Source organism: Aspergillus nidulans, chromosome VI (genome assembly GCF_000011425.1).
Source record: "Aspergillus nidulans FGSC A4 chromosome VI".
NCBI lineage: Eukaryota > Fungi > Ascomycota > Eurotiomycetes > Eurotiales > Aspergillaceae > Aspergillus > Aspergillus nidulans.
In genome coordinates, this window is record NC_066262.1 from 2,390,463 (window position 1) to 2,406,683 (window position 16,221).

General features: G+C 50.1%; 5 protein-coding genes across 5 annotated transcripts, besides 1 other annotated feature; 3 read left to right on the top strand and 2 right to left on the bottom strand.

Moving 5' to 3' along the window:
* Positions 1–16,221: part of a sequence feature (contig 1.51 915..1114266(-1)) that runs on past both edges of the window.
* rpt3 (proteasome regulatory particle base subunit rpt3) lies at positions 2,102–3,940 on the top strand. The gene is made up of 6 exons (XM_050612601.1): positions 2,102–2,353; positions 2,409–2,450; positions 2,503–2,601; positions 2,651–2,937; positions 3,000–3,663; positions 3,724–3,940. The coding sequence occupies exons 1-6, from the start codon at positions 2,196–2,198 to the stop codon at positions 3,740–3,742; spliced, it is 1,269 nt and encodes a 422-aa protein (XP_050468509.1). The 5' UTR covers positions 2,102–2,195; the 3' UTR covers positions 3,743–3,940.
* ANIA_02903 (proteinase A) lies at positions 4,558–6,313 on the top strand. Its single transcript, XM_655415.2, has 4 exons — positions 4,558–4,782; positions 4,849–4,990; positions 5,039–5,693; positions 5,753–6,313. The coding sequence occupies exons 1-4, from the start codon at positions 4,684–4,686 to the stop codon at positions 6,039–6,041; spliced, it is 1,185 nt and encodes a 394-aa protein (XP_660507.1). The 5' UTR covers positions 4,558–4,683; the 3' UTR covers positions 6,042–6,313.
* fcpA (protein-serine/threonine phosphatase) lies at positions 6,558–9,933 on the top strand. The gene is made up of 3 exons (XM_655414.2): positions 6,558–7,296; positions 7,348–7,434; positions 7,484–9,933. Exons 1-3 carry the CDS (start codon positions 7,049–7,051, stop codon positions 9,636–9,638), a joined length of 2,490 nt encoding a protein of 829 aa, XP_660506.1. The 5' UTR covers positions 6,558–7,048; the 3' UTR covers positions 9,639–9,933.
* ANIA_02901 (arginase) lies at positions 11,649–13,160 on the bottom strand. Its single transcript, XM_655413.2, has 4 exons — positions 13,076–13,160; positions 12,828–13,021; positions 12,116–12,699; positions 11,649–12,018 (listed from the first exon to the last, which is right to left on the bottom strand). Exons 2-4 carry the CDS (start codon positions 12,912–12,914, stop codon positions 11,715–11,717), a joined length of 975 nt encoding a protein of 324 aa, XP_660505.1. The 5' UTR covers positions 12,915–13,021; positions 13,076–13,160; the 3' UTR covers positions 11,649–11,714.
* On the bottom strand, positions 13,531–15,501 carry ANIA_02900 (glutamyl-tRNA(Gln) amidotransferase subunit nempA; the record flags this gene model as incomplete). Its single annotated transcript, XM_655412.1, has 4 exons — positions 13,531–14,786; positions 14,834–14,975; positions 15,032–15,108; positions 15,168–15,501. The coding sequence occupies 4 exons, from the start codon at positions 15,499–15,501 to the stop codon at positions 13,531–13,533; spliced, it is 1,809 nt and encodes a 602-aa protein (XP_660504.1).

Sequence of the window (16,221 nt, forward strand, 5' to 3'; positions counted from 1 at the left end):
AAGTCAGCAAATAATGGCTACCAGCTCCAACAACAACATGAATCGAACGGGAGACAGCAGCAGAACAATATAAAAGAGTTAATTGATCATCATAAGCAAGAAGCATAACGATGGTATACAAATGACCAGAATACGTCCGAAGCAATGCCATAAAGCGCGGTGGTTCCGTCGAATAGTCGGCCAGTGAAGTGCGTGGCCACAAGAGAGCGCGGCGTGTCACAGGCCCAATGACGGGAAGATAGGCAGCGGGCAGGATGGTATGGAAACAAAGGACGTACCTTGCAATAGTACACCATACACTGTCGTACGGTATGACCTTGGCCAAAATTGTGTATTTTATGAAAGACTAATGATAAAGACGGAATTTTCGATCGCTTGAAAAGCCGATGAGTGGAGGCACAAGGAGATGGGGGATGCCGGGAATGGGGACAGGCGTGGAGGAAGGCGACCCCAGATACGATCAAGGGTGGCTGGGAGATATCAAAAGTCAGACAGAGCCTGACGTATAAGTTTCCAGTAAGTTATTTTACCAGATCTGAGCAGTAATAATCTTAGCAGCAGAGACACAGGAGAAGCAAGTCAGTCGGTCCGTTAGTTAGCAGGAAAGGGGTTTCCAACTTTCCAGTGGCCCGGCCGGGATATTGCGTTCTTCCGCTCCGGATGGATCCCGTGGAATGCCACAGTTCTGCGCTTGGCCATTCATCGTTCAAGCATGGAATGCCGTGCTTAGCGGGGAAATGATCATATCTCTTGGATTCTGCGAGTAGCGGCTGGAAGATCATTGAGATTGCTCTTTGACCGTTCAAGGGGCCTCAGAATAGCTGTTGGGATTTTGTTAGCATCTGCTTCGAATTAGCTCAGTTTGTTTTGGCCCAACAGAGCCTCCCAATGCTCGTCGCAGGTGGTCCCAGCTCGATCAGCGCCAATGCAGTGTTATCCACGATCATGATGTAACATGGCTTGCACGGCCGGTTTGTGAAGAACTGGACATCCTTTGGGTTAAGCTGGCAGGATTTGACAGCTTGCCGCTATATGGAGGATCAGAAGCCATACCTTACGGCAGGCGTTTAGGTTAGTAGGTAGAAAGATGCAGTAACACCAAGAAGGCCAGTGTAGCGACTCAATCAGAAAGGAAATCGCCAACAGAAGCAGATTCAGAGAGGCAATCAGCACGAGGGAAAAGAGAGGAAGGGAGGGATTGGAGAGCAGCTTGGTCACGGAGAAGAGGGTTATTTATAACGGCTCACGCTGCCCACCTGATGGAAATGATCCGCCCAATCTTCAGCGCGTTAAAAGGTATGGATGAGCAGTGACGGAGCTGGAACTGTTTGACAACCCCTCGCTGTATCCCGAATTAATCCTTGGGCGCATCCAACTCTAGATTCCTTAATCACGGGATTGCGAGAGACCACCGTGCCTTGTCCATGGATTTGCTGTCCCACCTGCCACGTCCATATAACTGCTCCACTACGATGGGAGATTGAGCTAGATTGAAAAACATGGGGTTGCTACTAGACGAGGTGGATGCAGAGGTGCATAGAATGTTTGGCCAGCCGCGAAGAGCATTGCTCCTAAGTCTGAAACTAAATAAAACAGATACTCCAGCCGCAGTACAGCCGCAGTTGACCGTGTTGGCTGCTGCGTCATATTGGTAGTCTGGCAATTTTAAAGTCGGTGATCTCTGCCGAACTGGCGATCAACAGTGGTAGAGTTGAGGGTAAATTCTCAAATCCCGAGTATATTATTATGGTTACACGCCATACTCAGGAAGAAAGAACACCTCTCGCCTTGAATCAGATATTTCATAGTATGTGCTCCGGCCGAGCAGCATTAATCGAGGTAATCGTAGCGAATAGGCCTGCTACTATCCTGGATACGGCAAGCCCATACATACATGCATCATTCAACGCTCCTAGTTTAGCCAGAGAGCTTTTCTATCTACTCAAGGTAGCTCAAACCAAGATGAGTTTTGGTCTGCTTCTGACGGATTCTTTGCCACACAAAGACGCCAAGATTTTGGTCACGTGACCAAGCTACGTGAGCAACGGCTATCGCTGTTGCTGCGTAGCTCCAGACACTGCTCAGACAAGGCTCTTAAACACTTTTGACTACAACCATCTTCCAATCATTCCTGATCTTTCTCAGACGCCCGCAGATCTTTGACCTTTCTAATTTCTTAGCTAGAAACATTCGCAATGGGAGATATCGCCGTGGAAAACCCGGCGAGCGTCCTCTCGTCTTACACGAAGGCAGCTCCTTTGGATACTATCCCGAACATCGATTCACTCGAAGGAACAGGGGCCGATGATGGCGATGAATACGCTACTTTGAAGAAACTGCAGAGGCACCTGGAGTATGTTTTGCCTACACATCGAAGCCCGCTTCGTGAGCTGATCAAAGGATTACAGGTACATCAAGCTCCAAGAAGAATACATCAAAGATGAGCAAAGGTTTGCCTGCCGCCGCGGGTTCGCAAAGCCGCTTACTGATTTGATTAAATAGGAGCTTGAAGAGGGAGCTAGTTCGTGCACAGGAGGAAATCAAGCGGATACAGAGCGTACCCTTGGTGATAGGCCAGTTCATGGAAGCGATCGACCAGAAGTACGACAGTCATACTCGTTGTTAAGGCTCAGGCTAATGTTGGTCCCAGCACCGGCATTGTACAGTCGTCGACCGGCTCGAACTACGTTGTCCGCATTCTTTCCACCCTTGATCGCGAAAAGCTGAAGCCATCATCCTCCGTTGCCCTGCATCGCCATTCCAATGCCCTTGTGGATATTCTACCCCCGGAGGCGGACTCTTCAATCGCCATGCTAGGCGAAAACGAGAAACCGGATGTTACATATGCGGACGTTGGTGGTCTTGATATGCAGAAACAGGAAATCAGAGAAGCCGTTGAACTTCCTTTGACGCACTTTGACCTCTACAAACAAATTGGTATGTTTTCCTCTGTGTACTACAACGCCAGTTTCCAGTTCTGATTGTCTTTCTCCGTTTAGGTATTGACCCTCCCCGTGGTGTTCTCTTATACGGCCCTCCGGGTACCGGAAAAACTATGCTGGTCAAGGCTGTTGCAAACAGCACCACTGCTAGCTTCATTCGGGTGAACGGCTCGGAATTCGTGCAGAAGTATCTCGGAGAGGGACCTCGCATGGTTCGCGATGTCTTCAGAATGGCGCGGGAGAACTCACCGGCAATTATATTCATCGATGAAATCGATGCCATTGCTACAAAACGTTTCGATGCACAAACTGGTGCTGATCGCGAGGTTCAGCGTATTCTCCTGGAACTTCTGAACCAGATGGACGGTTTCGAGCAGACTAGCAATGTGAAGGTCATCATGGCCACTAACCGAGCAGATACCCTGGATCCAGCCTTGCTTCGACCCGGGCGTCTGGATCGAAAGATTGAGTTCCCCTCTCTCCGGGATAGGAGGGAACGCCGACTGATTTTCTCCACGATTGCCTCTAAAATGTCCTTATCTCCTGAGGTAGATCTCGACTCGCTTATTGTGCGAAACGAGCCTTTGTCTGGTGCTGTCATTGCAGCAATTATGCAAGAAGCCGGTCTTCGCGCAGTTCGCAAGAACCGATACAATATCATCCAGTCAGACCTTGAAGACGCTTACTCAGCCCAGGTTAAGACCGGACAGGAGGCCGACAGGTATGTTTTTCTCACATCAGCTTCGATATCTATGCAATAGCGCTAATTTTCATTTTGCAGGCTTGAATTTTACCGGTAAGGGGGAGCGTCTTTACTATCGGGGGTAGTGTTTCGGCTGTGCATAGCAAGAAGGTAGAAATAAACTGTATCACCAAAATCTTTGGGTAGCAGATGTGGTAATGGGCTTTCTCTCGCTACTGGGCAGCTAGTATGCTCTTGTGAGAAAACTGATAAGTTAAGCAAACAAGAAGCCTTGGGTGAACTAAATTCGCCATTACATCCGATTCCAGGCTGCAGTAATATATATCGCTCCGGCACGGATAGATATAAATCACGGAGTCCAGTAGCTGCTCATTGCTTCTAATTTATGTTTTTCTTAGGGTTATTCGAACAGCTCAGTCAATTAAAGTGAAAATGGGTTCGATTCTGCAGGCATGAGAAGAGTCCATTCAGCCACCTACCTCGGCTGACTTCAAGGTTCCCAACAAGGTTATCCCAGCCTGCTTCAAGATTTGTGCCTGGCGATCTCGTTAAGTGCCTCAGGTTGAGTGGTCGGCTGATAAGGACATATCTGCCCGTTGGCGCTTATCAAGCCCAGTCCTGCGTAATCCAAGTCTCCGCAATCCAGGACATCAAAGAGATAGAGTGACTTATATATATGAAAGCGCGGAATATTTTTTGCTATAAATCAAATATATGCCCGAAATAGTAGCAGAGTCTCTCAGGCTATATAGCAAGAGACATACAGTTACCTTCACTTTCGTCTGCCTAAACGCCGAGTCCGATGACGCAGCCGGTGCTCCGATGATTGGCTGGGCCCCCATGTCGCTCCGCAACCAGAGCAAGTCACCCGGGGCCGCCTGAGCAGTGCATCATCTTACCAATCCTGCTCAACGCCATCATCCTTTCTCCAACTCCTTCCTATCACCTCGCTGCTCCTTCCATCATCGCCCTGATCGTTATTCGTAAAGCTCATTCTTTCGTTTCCTTTTCCTCGCTCATTTTGCCTCCTTGCCTATCATGAAGGCTTCCTTGCTCACAGCTTCTGTGCTGCTGGGCTATGCCTCCGCCGAGGTTCACAAGCTCAAGCTCAACAAGGTTCCCCTTACAGAGCAGTTCGTGAGTATATGAGCTCAATCATCTTACGATATGATGTTTGTTTATGGCTGTGACTGATTCATTCAGATCACGCGCAACATTGCCGACCATGCAAATGCCCTAGGCCAGAAGTACATGGGCCAGTTCCAGCAGCATGTACTTGAGGACGAGCCAGTCAACGCCATGCGCGGTCACGATGTGCTGGTCGACAATTTCATGAACGCCCAGTGTATGTTCTTAGGACTCTGCGTGGCTGAGTGATACTGATTCTTGCTAGACTTCTCCGAAATCCAGCTCGGTACCCCCCCTCAGACCTTCAAAGTTGTCCTTGACACAGGTAGCTCCAACCTATGGGTGCCATCGTCAGAGTGTGGCTCTATCGCTTGTTACCTGCACCAGAAGTTCGACTCTTCTGCCTCGTCCACATACAAGAAGAATGGTAGTGAATTTGCCATCAAGTACGGATCCGGCAGCTTGAGCGGATTCGTGTCCAGGGACAACCTGCAGATTGGCGACTTGAAGGTTAAGGGACAAGACTTCGCCGAGGCTACCAGTGAGCCCGGGTTGGCTTTTGCATTTGGCCGTTTTGACGGTATCCTTGGCCTCGGATTTGACACCATCTCCGTCAACAGGATCGTCCCTCCGTTTTATAACATGATCCACCAGGGTCTGCTCGATGAGCCGGTCTTTGCTTTCTACCTTGGTGATGCCAACAAGGATGGCGACAGCTCCGTTGCCACCTTTGGTGGTATTGACAAGGATCATTACGAGGGCGAGCTGATCAAGATTCCCCTTCGCCGCAAGGCCTACTGGGAGGTTGACCTTGACGCCATTGCTCTTGGCGATGAGGTTGCTGAGCTCGAGAACACTGGTGTCATCCTCGACACCGGTACCTCTCTAATTGCTCTTCCTTCCAACCTCGCTGAGATGATGTGAGTAATATCATTGCCGTTTCACGCGATCTCTAGATACTGACATTGACATCTAAAAGTAACACCGAGATCGGTGCCACAAAGGGTTTCACTGGCCAGTATACCATTGACTGCGCCAAGCGCGACTCTCTTCCTGACCTCACTTTTACTCTGACCGGCCACAACTTCACCATTGGTCCTTATGACTACACCCTCGAGGTCCAGGGTTCCTGCATCAGTGCCTTCATGGGCATGGACTTCCCCGAGCCAGTTGGCCCTCTTGCTATCCTCGGTGACGCCTTTCTACGCAAGTGGTACAGCGTATATGACCTTGGCAACGGTGCCGTTGGTCTCGCCAAGGCCAAGTAAAGGTTAGGAAACTGTCGTTAATGTGCCTAAACCGTTCTTGTTGGGCCGCTTGCTTCCGCTTGGGTGCAAAGCTCAATCTGGACAGCTCGGCAGCTGTTTCTGTTATGATTTCAGGATCTGATTTCGAGGCTGAGCAGCACCTGTGGACCTTCTCTTCCTAATCGACGATTCATTGTGATATTGTTGTGGTTTTATCGTTACTGAATTTCGTCCGAGCTAGTGGTGCCTTGACTTCAAGTAGCATTTAGAACTGTAGTCAGGAATGGCCATTTCAATCACTAGACTGATAACAGGGTAGCTTCTACCAGTATTTTTAAAAGAACCCATCCGTAGGTAAATAAGCCGATTTGATTACCTAGGAATAGAAAGTCGAGTCTAGGCTAGGTCTGGAGCGCCGCCCCGCACGGGCGCCCAGTCCAGCTCCGACCGCCTGCAGAAACCTGGTTGTTGCCTTGCCAAACAGGCTGCCAACCTTGTTTGAGCTTTTGGACGAGCCTTGAGGTCACTCGCTGTTTCGTCACCCCATCACTGCGACCTGCCTGATTCACACTTCCCCTTTATTATCCTGTGCTAAAACACGCCTTATTTGATTTCTGTCCTCATACTATCCGTTTGCTGTGGGCAGCGACCAGCTCTTCTTTGATTCCAGCTTTCTTCTCTGCATTTCCCCGTCGTGTGCGCTCATAGCAACCACTCATGTACCTCCTCTTCTCAGCACAACCTTAAAGCGAAATAAAATACATATCGTCTCTGCCTCGCTTGCGCCTCGCTCGCGCAACTGCCTTTATCATCCGCGTTTGTTTATAGTGGGCGTTGGAGGTTGGGTGTTGTGGCGACGGCTCTCGATTCTCCATATCGACGGGCATGGCTCCATAGCTGTGAAGAGTCCTTTCAAATCACAATCACTGCCGCACAGCGGCCTTATTCGCCTACTTCAACTATTGTGATTACGGAGACTAACGAAGGAGCGTAACGATACGCGAGAGAATCAACAGTCGATACAGAGCATGCTTCTTCGTTTACCGCCAAGCCTCCACTACCCCATCACCGTTACGTCGTTGTTAAAGCAGCCGGGTGATGAGGTGGAGAGGGACGAGGCGATATTCTGGTATGCGTATCAAACTATTGTTACAGAAGGAGATGGGTGGGGAAACAAGGTTGATGTGAAGCGGACATTTCCCACTCGATTTGAATCCACCGTTGATGGAAATATTGTGCAATGGAAGATTAGCAAGGGTGATGTTATTGATGGACCGTAAGCTGCTCTTATATCCTTACAGAAGCTTCATGGATGCTGACTTGACAGTGTTGATGTTGTTGAGATAGATGAGCCATGTGCGCACGAAGTACAGTATGGCGGCCTTTGCGCCGAGTGTGGAAAAGATATGACTGAGTAGGTATCGAGTTATATGTTAGATTATGAATTTAGCTTACTGGTTCAGGGCGACGTATAATACCGAGGTTCCGGGCTCCATGCGTGCGCCTATTCAGATGACTCATGATAACACCGCGCTTACTGTGAGCGAACGGGAGGCTATACGCGTGGAAGAAGATGCAAAACGACGCCTTTTAGCAAACCGGAAACTCTCGCTTGTAGTCGACCTCGACCAAACGATAATCCACGCGGCGGTTGATCCTACTATTGGCGAGTGGATGGCGGACAAGGATAATCCGAACCATGCAGCAGTGAGCGATGTGCGAGCGTTTCAGCTGGTAGATGACGGTCCTGGGATGCGCGGCTGTTGGTACTATGTTAAGCTGCGACCCGGGCTAGAAGAGTTCTTAGAGAATGTGGCCGAGATGTACGAACTGCATATCTACACGATGGGAACCAGATCATATGCGCAAGCTATTGCCAATATTATAGATCCGGATCGGAAGCTCTTTGGTGATCGCATCCTCAGTCGTGACGAGAGCGGGAGCTTATCCGTCAAGAACCTTCATCGGATCTTTCCAGTGGACACAAAGATGGTTGTTATCATTGACGACCGCGGAGATGTTTGGCGGTGGAGCCCCAACCTTATTAAGGTTATACCGTACGACTTTTTTGTCGGTATTGGGGATATCAACTCGAGCTTTCTACCCAAGAAGCAGGAGCTGGAAACTCCAGGGGAAAACCAGGAACAAAACCCAACGCCACCAATACAACAGCAAGTCAATGGGTTGGCCGAAAAATCTGACGCGACAGAGCTATCAACTCTAGAGCAGCTGGTGACTATGGGGGGTGGGGATAACCCAAGACTCCTGCAGGAACAGACCGAGGCGCAAGACGTGACGATATTGCATCAGGTTGAGGATCGCCCGCTTCTACAGAAACAGAAAGAGCTAGACGCTGAGGATGAATCGGCAGATTCGAGGGAATCCGGCTTGAACGAGTCGCGAGATTCGGCGAAGCCACGCCATCATTTGTTAATTGACAACGACCAGGAACTCATCAAACTCTCCGATCGGCTGGAGCAGGTCCACCGAAAGTTCTACGAGGAGTACGATCAAAAACGGGCGCGAGGCTTAGGAGGACGGGTGGCAGCTTTACGTGGTGAAAGAGCCATATCCAAGGAAAAGGACGTGGATCTAAAGCTTGTTCCCGATGTCAAAGATATCCTGCCAGCGATAAAGCGCCGCATTATGGGAAATGTTCACGTAGTTCATTCCGGATTATGGAAATTGAATGAGGACATCGCCAATATCGAGTTAGCCCAGCACGCAAAGACCTTCGGCGTCGTATTCGCGGACCGAATTACCCACAAAACAACCCACCTTCTTTCAGCTGGTAAGCGCACCGCGAAGTTTCAAGAAGCAATGCAACGCCCAAAAATCAAAATTGTACGGAAAGAATGGCTTGTAGATAGCCTACTTCAGTGGAAACACCTGGATGAAGGGCCGTATCTCGTTCCAACCCACCCCAACGAGCAGCGCAGTTCCAAGGAAGTAGCCGAAAGCTCCTGGCTTTCATCCTCAGACGAAGCTTCAGGCGACTCATTCACTGATACTGAAGACGCTTCCGAGCTCAACGACGAGATCCTGAAGTCTGCAGGGATCAATGATCTTGGCTTCGACCAGGACGAGGAGGCGGCTGTGCACGAGGAACTCAAAGAGTTCCTAGGCAGTGATGATGAGAGCGAAAGCGACAGCGAAATCTCCTGGATGGAACGGAATGAACTCCCTCCCACTTCCAACCCAGATAAGAAGCGCAAGCGCGAAGACGGAACCGATAACGACAATGACGAGAACAATTCGGATACCCAGGGATCTGGGGAGGTCGCGGGCTCCCGTCTTTCTCAGCGCATCAAGCGGTCCTACGAGCGCAGCACCGGGCTGAAAGAAGTCGCCAGCGCTACTTCAGGCGAAAATGGCTCAAATACTGACACTGGTACCGCGACTGGCACCGATACCGACACTGCGGAAGCCGATGACGTCCCTGACGTCGCATTCCCTGAGACAGAAGAAGAGGGTGCTGCATCTCGAAACCCAGATTCAAGTTACCCTCAAGATCCTGCCGAAGAGGAAGATGAACTCGAGCGCGAGATGCTGGCGGCTTTCGAGGAAGGAGGGTATGACTCCAACGCCGAAAAGGCCATTGGCGAGGATAAAGGCTGACCGCCGGCTTGGGTGTTTGGCACTGGTGCTACTGTTTGTACATTTTGTGACGCTTTACAGCCAGATCGACATATGGTTGTGTTCAGAGTTGATTGGGCGATCGTTTAAGAATCGCATAGCGAGGCGTTGGTTGATGGCTTCGACTTCCGATTCGAGGCACTTTTTCTTCTAGCTTTTGTTTATTATATCTTATCAAATTGTGATACATATAGCTGGAACTTGGCGAGTGAGTGGCTACTCATCTCTGTACTGCTGACTAGGTGGGCTCTGTACTTGAACGAGGTGAGATCGGAAATAGGTATGGATTTGATATATTGAGTTAAATTTGGTTTTGTTCTCTGATTGAATTTTACGTAAGGGAAAATGATACCTTGAATCACCTGTTGATTATCCGGACCGACCTGAATGCTCAGGCTCCGAAGCTAACTATGTAGAAATAACGCTTTAAGAGTACGCCAGATATGCATCGTCAAACATGAAAGTAAGATAGCAAGCAGAAACGATCGAGTAGAATGGTCAGGAGGTATCCTATATCCTCATACATGATTCACATCACATCATAAGTCCACCGAATATTGCGGCAGTGGTTGAAATCGAAAAGCAGTCCAATGTGCTCTCTGCTGGGAGAGGTAGGAGGAGCCGAGTCATGGTTAGCTCAAATCAAGCTCGAAATAGTTCGTCCATCATGGATGGTGGACATCGCGATGCACCTTCCAGGCCATAACAATCATCCACAAAAAGAACACCGTATTGATCAGCTCGAACGCGAACGCCGCTCGCCAGCAGTTGCCTGTATTCACAGTCAGCCTTGTTTCGTGACTCCAATCCATCAACAGGGACATCACATACAAATATTGCTTTGCGCAATCCAAGCCATTGTGTCCAGGTTATCCCCTCCAACTCTATTATCATATACCCAGATCTGACAATTATGGTTGATGTCTGCGACAACGCCGTACATCTGCAACGAGGTCTCGATTAGACCCGTCAGCCATAGCGCAAACAGGATGAATGTGCCGACGATTATTATCCCTGGTAGGAGGAAGCCCTGCGCTGCGAGGACGAGGACAAAGATTATAAAGAAGAGGGCAAGAGCGGACGTCGTTACCATAAAGGGGAAGAGCCTAGACCATTTAATGTTGTTGTTAGTTTAATTTATTGACGAGGATTCAATGTATGGCGATATAACGTACCATGGTATCCCAAGATTGAGCTCCGCCTGGACGGATATAAACCAAGCGAAGATCCCCAGGCACACGCAGGAGGCGGCGAGGACGATGAGGATCCAAATATTGAGCTGGATTTCCGGCCAGAGGTAGTGTTTTGGTGCGTGCCGGCGGGGCATCTTCTCTTCGCTTTTCCCTTCTCACAGTATACAACTCTTTTCACTTTCAAGAGCGGTGACTTTTGACAAAGCTATTGTTGAATTAAACGGGTATTGCGTCTCATATCAATGGCGCCGGGCAGAAGCTGAAGCTGAAACAGCGACGATGGTGATGTTTAGGGCAACTAGGTATAGAGGGTACAGTCGGGTAGAGCCCTGCGTGAGAACTATCGAGTAGGCGTCACACCCACAGGGCCAGTTGGGCGCCGTATAGGATCAGGTGCAGATTTCGAGAAGACAAGGCCGAGGCCAGCGCATCTGCGCTGTCCGGAGTGAGGCTGTATTGCAGATTGTCGCGAGATGGGTAACGATGCGCTGGTCGAATCGGCGTTACATAAGCATGGCCGGGGTTGGGTTGTCTGTCGTTGGGCGTTGAAAAGGTGCTGTAAAATCGAGATTATAATTCAGTGATGGATGACGATATGGAAACAATGGCTTGACGATTTTGACTTGGAATTCTCTTGGTTTGATGGGAGAAATGTTGTTAATGCAAAGAAAATGGGGGGGCGGGGGATTGTTTTCTTTTTCTATAGTTCAGATTAATTCCAGTGGCAGGGGTGCAGGTCTGCAGTCTGCCGCAACCTCGCACAACATTACTAGTCATTGTTAATTGGATAACCCGACAATCTTCATAAATCATTATTCTTGTCTAGCTCTGTTAATGAAATCGCTGACTGACGTAATTACAGACTCTAGAGCAGGGTATCTCCCAACGCACTACGCACCAACGAGCAACCGGTCCGAATGGTGTCGGAAGCCCCCACAGCTTCCAAGCTGGGGTTGACCTCAACCAAATCCATGGAGATCAAGTTTCCTGTCTCGTGAACACACTCGCAGATGAAGTCTCCCTCGCGAAGAGTCAAACCCCCACGCACCGGCGTTCCAGTGCTGGGCGCCCATTGGGGATCGAGTGCATCCACGTCAAAGGACAGATGGATTGGGGTGTCGTTTCCGATGTGAGCGAGGGCCATTTCGACCACTCGACCAATACCGTGGCTAAAGCCAACGTTAGCAACATTTATCTCCAGGGCGTAGAACCCAGACGAGGCCGAGGGCTAAACGAGGGCAAATGCGGATAGGAAGGGGGTAGTACCGATCAACATCATGCATGCTAAACGCCTTGATTCCATGCTCCCGGAGCAACTTCTTCTCACCGCGATCAACATCTCTCAGTCCGATATACACCAGCTTGCGGAGGTTGACCTTGTGCTCCTCCTGCAACCAACCAAAGATATCCTTCTTCTCCTCCGTCGCCAACCGCGTCAAGAATGCCATCGGCATTCCGTGGATATTCCCACTGGGACTCATTTCGGGAATGTTGATATCAGCATGCGCATCGACCCAAATGACACCAATCTCCCGTCCCAGCCGCTCGCGCGTCGCCTTTGCAATGCCGGAGATACTCCCAATTGCGATCGAGTGGTCTCCGCCTAGGGTTAGCGTGAACTTGCCCTCCTTGGAGTGCTCGTACACCTGCGAGCTGAGGGTTTCTGTGACGGCGCTGACAGCCCGCGGCTTCTTCATGCCCCGGTGGTCGGGGTCTTCAGCGGGGATCTCCTTCTCATAGTAGTGTACGGTGTTATCGTAGTGTATTTCGTAGTCAAGATCATCGCGAAGCTGGTCGAGAAGGCCGGCCTCGACGAGAGCCATAGGAGCTGCCTCAACGCCAAGCTTGCACTGTGTCATGGGACCAGTCATGTCAGCATCCGTCTTCTACAGGGTGCAAGGTGCCCCTGCGCGAGACTGTAATGCACTGCAATGCAAAGATGATCGACAGAGCAGCGCCGAGCCGTGGGTATCCGTACCTGGCCGCCATTAAAACCAACAGCAACTACGCCGAGCTGGTTTGGCTTGGAGAGGAATCTCTGCTTGATAGTCGAGGGCGAAGTCATAATGACTCTTGACGGTGACGACTGTATCAAAAACCAAAGATGGAGACACGAGATTATCGAGATAAGATCTGACGGTGGAAAAAGCAGACTAAAAGATTCTAGAAGGACTAAAATAGTTCCTTCTGTCAGTGTGGAGCTGAGCCAGAGAGACGAACACCTACTGTATTGTACCTCAACAGCAACAGCAACTCCAGGAAAAGGACTGCAGTTTACCACCTCAGTAGAAGATCTATGCAATGAATAGAAGAAGAAGAGTCATGAAGAAGAAAGAACTCCTTTGACACAAGGGCGAAGCGAGCTTTGCTTTATGGTGGTGGCCAGCCGTGGGGCATCGCTAAGACCTGCTTTTAGGGAATGCGGCTTTCCCCTAAGTACAGGTCGAGGAGAAAGACGGCTGCCATCCCACTCCACCACGCGGTATCCGCGGTTTTTATTATCAATCTATTGCTGAGAGAATAGATACCGCTGGGACGTATTGGGATAGGTGGTGTTTCAGGTTGTTTATGGTGCTGGGTATCACTATTGCTTTTTGCCATGACATCATCGATATCTATATCTATACTACACATAGATCTTTGTGTACACTCTATCTTACACAGGGTAGTCAGTAGCCAGCCTACTGCGACAATCCTAGAATAAGCTCTCGCAGAATCGCGTCAGCTTTTTGTGCCTCCACACGACCTTTTTCACCCATACGCATCATTTGGCCCACAAACCAGCCCAGCTTGCCAAGCTGGTTTTTACTCCGGATCTGTTCTACCATTTGCGGGTTCAGCTCTATAGCTGCTGAAGCGAGAGCAATGTATTCCTCACGCGACAGCGGCCGCAAGATCAGATTTTCCTCCTCGAGGAGTTGAGCGACAGGCCGTCGGTCTCCGTCAAATAACATGGCAAGCACCTTTTTGGCCGTCGCTCCAGTAATGCGCTTTCGCTGGAGCTGGTCGATAAGCGCCGCGAGAGACTCCGCTGTAACTCTTTCGGCATCCCAGGCTAGGCCAGCCTTGCTCAGTAAACCGCCGAGTTCGTGGAGAACCCAGTTGCCAGCAACACGGCCGAGACCGGCTTGAGTCTTTGAATCGAGATCTTGCTGTAGATTACGTAAGATATCGACAACATCCTGGTAATACTCTAGTCGTGCCCCGTCTTCAAGTTCAACAAGCGGCTTTGCGTCTTCTATGGCAAGTCCGTACTGGCCGACTAGCATGTCGATAAGTGCATCCGGACCCGCCGGCAGGGTATTCGAAAGCGCCGAGATGATATCCTTGCCAATCAGGAGAGGCGGAATATCAGGATCGGGCATGTATCGATAGTCGACCTCGCCCTCTTTTCCTCGAAGTTTCCGTGTTTCGGTGCTTCCAATCGTCCAGCCACGCGTCTCGCCTTCGACAACACCCCCGCTCTCGAGAACAGCAATCTGTCTGTTCTTCTCTGCGATAATCGCGTCCTCTACTGCCTTGAAGCTGCTCAGGTTCTTGATCTCAGTGCGTTGACCAAGCCCACCGATGCCGCTATATTGATGTGTGCCTGAACCGTCACCTCGTAGCCGTACCGAGACGTTGATATCCGCGCGGAGACCACCCGCCTCCATTCCGGTAGTTACGGCGCTACACGATTGAAGGATGGCTTGAACCTTACGCACAAATGCGGCAGCCGTGGCGGGAGTGTGGATTTCGGGCATTGTAATTATCTCAATGAGAGGATGGGAAACACGGTTGAAATCGAGGAGCTGCATGGATGGAGGGTATTCTTGCGATTTCGCCGTGTCTTGTTCGAGCTGGATTTGTTTAATGCCGATACGAACCCGGTCTCCGTCCTCTGGAGCAATACCGTCATGGCGGAAAAGGTCGAGGTAGCCATTTCTGGCGAATGGTTCTGAACAAGTCAATTTCCGAACGGCAAGACCACGGGATTCGTCCTACCGTAGTATTGAGTAATCTGGTAGCCCGACGGCTGATCTTGATAGAAATAGTGCTTCCGGTCGAAACGACTAACCGGCTGGATATCGCAGTTCAGAGCAATTGCGGCGCGAAGAGCAGGCAGAAGGGTCGCCACTTGGAATTCCTAGTCCAATCTATCAGCATTATCCCGAAAGCACCGCGGATTGTATATGGACCGACCGGTTGACTGCCGGGAAACGCGAGGTCGAACAGAGCAACGTTGGTGTTGGGAAGTTCGGAGGGTGAGGTCGGTGCTCCTATTCAAGCTGAATGATCAGATACTTGCAAGTATCAGGAGATCAATGGGTTGCCGCACTTGAGAAGAGCTTCGTCTCTGTATTCAACTGCGCATGTATCTCCACTCCCACAGTCAACTCCCACTTATGCCGAGAAGCTTCCTCCTGTTCTCGTCGTTCTCGCTTCCGAGATTTTATGGCTTTGGCTTCCTGCTTGAGTTGTTTACGGATGGGAATACGCTCTTGTGTGTCCGTAGAGGACGTCTGAAGGCGGCGGATATGGGGGAAAGAGGACGAAAGTGAGATCTGTCGTTGGACGACTTGTAATTGGGGTATCTCATGGTGCGAGCATCGCGGACAGGTTCGAGAGCGGACGGTCGCGCGGCGGCAATGTCGCAGACATGATCGGAACATGTGGAATGAGAATTTATTGCAGTTCCTTCAGAAGAAAATGGTCGAGGTAAAAGCATCCAGAAAGCTCTTACAGAAAGCAACGAGGATACGTTGATAAAGTGATAAATGGAAGCTTGGGAATAATTACAGCGCCATGCTATCAAAACCGTATGAAAACCAGAGAATTGCTTATTCTGAGCCAGAAGAAGAGCTTGTAATGAAGCGGGCGTATGGTAATATAACGCTCACCGCACTGGCTGCTTCAGACCAAAACAGACTGTACATAGAACAAATCAGGTCCCAGGTACCTCTGTCTTTGGATGAACCTCGGCCGATGCGGTGTTCTGTAGCACTTTCACAAAGTACCGGGTACCAGGACGAGACGATGGTGTAACTGCGAGTATAGCATACGCAAGCTGGTATGGGAGGAACGGGTGGAGGAACTGGTATGCATCGCTGGGACGGCGGGGAATCTGATACATCTCTGCGGCAGTTCGACGCCGGAAATATGTTTACAGTCCTCTAGACTTCAACACTAACAAGGCTGAGACAGGCTGAGAAAGGCTGAGGCGAATGAGAACCACCGTCAAATAAGCAAGGGAGAAAGTTTCTATTCAGAGCCAACTACCAGGATACGCGTCTAGCAGCAGCGAGTGAGCGGCAGCCAACGCATCGTCTGTACTCATCCGGGTGTTGTGCAGTGCTCCATCTTTCTGCGAATTGATATATTGTTGACGATCT